This window comes from Sinocyclocheilus anshuiensis, unplaced genomic scaffold, assembly GCF_001515605.1.
Source record: "Sinocyclocheilus anshuiensis isolate Anshui unplaced genomic scaffold, SAMN03320099.WGS_v1.1 scaffold431, whole genome shotgun sequence".
Classification (NCBI taxonomy): domain Eukaryota; kingdom Metazoa; phylum Chordata; class Actinopteri; order Cypriniformes; family Cyprinidae; genus Sinocyclocheilus; species Sinocyclocheilus anshuiensis.
In genome coordinates this window covers 1,391,811-1,395,866 of record NW_015551065.1, presented here as the reverse complement: position 1 = coordinate 1,395,866, position 4,056 = coordinate 1,391,811, and the positions used below count along the sequence as shown (strand labels likewise).

The window sequence follows — 4,056 nt, the reverse complement described above, 5'->3', positions numbered from 1 at the left end:
GGACGGGGACATTGTTAAAATGTATTCTATCAAGTGTAAAAAAAACAAAAACATGATGAATAAAATTACAGTTAAAATTAACTGATGTAAACTATAAAAGAACAGCTGTTTGTAGCCATTATGCCCCAAAATGTTCAACTAAATGAAATTATACGAGCTCTAAGCATTTAAAATATTTGTTCTTTATCTTTTTATTACTATATATCAAATCTTTTTCATTGTATATTTTTTTTCTAAATAGTTTATGATCTGACCTATAAAGTACTTTTTTGAGCTGCATTTTATATACGATAGGCAGTTCTTCTTCTAACCCTCTGCTAACTTATTTGCATGAAACACATTTCATACAAAGTGTGTAATTTTGAGTGCTTTAAATAGGCATTTTATTTTTAAATATTTAAAATCATTTAAAAGGGACTAAGGAAAAAGAATGGTTGAAAATTATCTTAACATGGGTTTCAAAGAATGAATAATAAAGAAAGACAATATATAAATAAAAAAGATGTACATTGCAATAAAACAATGAAGAGCAAATGCTTTATATATTTTACATCCCTTTGGTTATGATTTTATTTTTTCCCCCTTATTTCCTCTTTTTTTTTATTGCCATAGCTGTTGTTTTGGCCTATAAAGTACTTTGAGCTGCATTTTATATATGAAAGGTTGTATACAAATCAAATTTATTATTATTATCTCCTGATCACGGAAGCGCTGTGTACATTTAAGTCTTTCACAGCTGCACACTGAATAATTAAGGCAAGGCATGTTTATTGACATAACACATTTCAAACACTGGGTAATTACTAATTAGCGGACTTAAAAAAACATAAATGATCAAAATGACCAAATGGGTTTAAATGAATGAATAACAAAGACTTACATTGTAAAAAAATAATGAAAAGCAAATGTTTGAAGTGCAACTTTTTAATTACAGAATGCACAGGATGACAAATGTGCTTCTCTTGAATATATCTATTATTAACATATGATAGACATATATGAAATATTACATAATCACCTATATTATTTGTCTCAGGATGTTCTGTGACAAGGTGCTGTCCTTTTTGAAGAGCCTATCGAGGCGAAAGCCACTGGAGCCTGATGGTGAAGAGTCCAACTTCAAGCGTTGCTTAACCACACTCGACCTAGTGGCCCTTGGGGTGGGAAGTACACTTGGTGCTGGGGTCTATGTCCTTTCTGGGGAGGTTGCCAGAACAGTAGCTGGTCCCAGCATCATTGTGTCATTCTTCATTGCAGCAGTGGCATCTGTGTTTGCGGGCTTGTGTTATGCAGAGTTTGGCGCCCGAGTGCCCAAGACTGGCTCTGCCTACCTGTACAGCTATGTCACTGTCGGAGAGGTGTGGGCCTTCATCACCGGCTGGAACTTACTGTTGTCATACATCATAGGCAAGAACAAACATTTAATGCCCAGCATTAACAGTCCATTCAAACAGTATGCTTTATTTGAGCTGGCTGTTGTTGTTCATTAATATTGACAACGCCCATTACCTAGACCTAGACACCTAGAATTTAGCCAAAAATGAAAATTCTGCCTCCACTTTTCTCACTCTCATGCCATTCAAGAGTTACTTGACTTTAATTCTTCCATTCCAAACAAAATGGTGATTTAAACTGCCAAAAGGACAAAAAAAACACAAAAGTCATTCAAAAAACTTTTTTTTTTGTTGTCCTTTTTAAAGACTGGAAGCATAAATCTCTGAATTGACCCTTCACAAAGACCCGTCCCCCCTTCATTACTGTTGCTATGTCTGACAAACCATGGCACTCTCACGTCACACATCATGTTCTCACGCAGTGAAAAATACATCACGGAGCAAAGAGAAAACTGACAATGCGCTGACAAACAAGGCAGAGTAGGTTACTTTTGGTATGAAACAAAGTCTCAGCCTTCAAATTTTGACTTTTTTTAAAGAAATTCAAACAATAAATGTTCATAAATCATAAATGTCTCATGGCAGATCGCTGTAGCACCTGTTTACTAGTTATAGCATGAAATAAACATGAATGAACATCAGAAGGTATCGTTTCAACCGCGGAGAGACGTCAATGCACACTATTTTTCAAGTTCAAGCTTACCGACGTTAATCTACTCTCTTGTCTGGTTTGTTTGTCAGACAAAAATGGCAGATTCGGCATTATGATTGGTCAGATCGCCTGTCAATCAGACTCCCTGCGAAGGGTCAACTGAGAAGAGCAGTGTGGACATTCTGCCTAATATCTCCTTTTGCATTTCACAGCAGATAGAAAATAAAAAGGGATGTAAATACATGAGTTTATTAAGACAAAAATGTATATATTTCTGCAAACTGTCCCTTTAAGATGTAATAATATAGTACTTGGTACACTATATATTTTTTGGTAAAAAAAAAAAAAATGGACGAATAAATAAAAATAAATAAATAAATAAGGGTTATTTAAGAAAGAGGGCAATAAATGTCTTTACCCAAATACACTTTTAATATAATAATTATTTATGTTTCAGAGATCTCTTAGGAAATTGCACACATACCTCATTCGCCCGTGCGTCATGTCATACCCGTACACAGAGAAAAGTAACTCCGGCTCCAGTTGTCACAATGAAAAAAAAAATATATATACCACAGATCATTAGGTTCAAATAACAAAAAAAAGAAAAGAAAAAAAAGCGATATTTATGTATCCTTCCTCCCTATACTGCTGTATAACCTTTCCTCGAATTACGTTCGTCCGCATAGAGGAGCAAGCCGGAGCACAACCAAAACAATGTTCTTCCGCAGGATGCAAGCCGTTCTAGTTTTTAACCGTTAGAGGGCAAAAAGTTACATAGTCACTAGTGTAGCTTTAGTCTTAAAAAAACATGAACTCGCAGTGCCTTTAGCAAACTCAGCTCAGTTCAAATAAGTTTTCCATAAACTATTTAACATTCTCCAATCATTTTAATCAGTAATATTAATCTTACAAGATTTATTTCATGACATTATACATGACTCACTAAATTATTATGCCTATAATTATATGCCCTATAAACCTGCTTACCGAATGTTTGTATAACTGAATTGCTTGATCTGAATGACTTTATGACAGGTACATCCAGTGTGGCAAAAGCATGGAGTGGCACTTTCGATGACTTGATTGGAAATAAGATTGCCAGTTATTTGAGTGAAAATACACCAATGAATTTACCTGGCCTCGCTCCCTATCCAGACTTCTTCGCCGCTGGCCTTATTCTGGTTTTGGCAGGCAAGTAAGATTTACAGTAAATTTGTTATAATGTCAATAAATGAGTTATGTTAAGATACAGTAATTTGAATCAACATGAGTTAGGTTTATGTTGATTGTTTTAATTTTTTTAGGTATCCTTGCATTTGGGGTGAAGGAGTCTGCCATTGTCAATAAGATCTTCACAGCTATAAATATTGTAGTTCTGGTTTTTGTCGTCATTGCTGGATTCATCAAGGGTGACATTGGAAACTGGCAGATAACAGAGGAGGAAATTTGGAACTACACAATAACTGCGTATGTTGCATTATGAAATTTCCAGAGCATTTGTGGTAATGGTAAAGAGTTTGACTGCGTGGTTTAGATCGACAGCTTTAAAAATTAAACTAGGAAATTGAGAAACTGTTTAACACACATTTTAATTACTTTTTAAAATTACCACAATACACTGAAATAATTTTTTAACATTGCTATTTTTGTTTAGAAATCTCTCAACCACAAATGAAACTTTATCCAGTTTTGGAACTGGAGGATTCTTTCCATTTGGTTTTGAGGGAACTTTTGCTGGTGCCGCTACCTGTTTTTATGCCTTTGTGGGATTTGACTGCATTGCAACCACAGGTACTTCAACAATAGCAATATCTAATTAAATGAAATGAAATGAAAAGTAAAGAAACACTAGGCACCTGCACACATACACATTCCTGTAGACTGAACACGTAATACACATGCAAATGACGTCACTGTTTTAACAAAATTGTGTTTTTGTAGTTTACACAGAGACAACAACCATATTGTTGTTTCATTTCTTCCAGCCACTTCTATCAAACCTCTACA

The 4,056-nt window shown here is 34.7% G+C and overlaps 1 protein-coding gene across 1 annotated transcript in view; it reads left to right on the top strand.

The window, feature by feature from the left end:
* The first annotated feature begins 1,037 nt into the window (after positions 1 to 1,037).
* LOC107662098 (cationic amino acid transporter 2) overlaps positions 1,038 to 4,056 on the top strand; it is a 12,235-nt gene continuing 9,216 nt past the window's right edge. Inside the window, 4 exon segments of the mRNA XM_074186910.1 lie at positions 1,038 to 1,407; positions 3,085 to 3,240; positions 3,354 to 3,516; positions 3,704 to 3,840. Of these exon segments, the coding sequence (XP_074043011.1) occupies positions 1,038 to 1,407; positions 3,085 to 3,240; positions 3,354 to 3,516; positions 3,704 to 3,840 (826 nt within the window).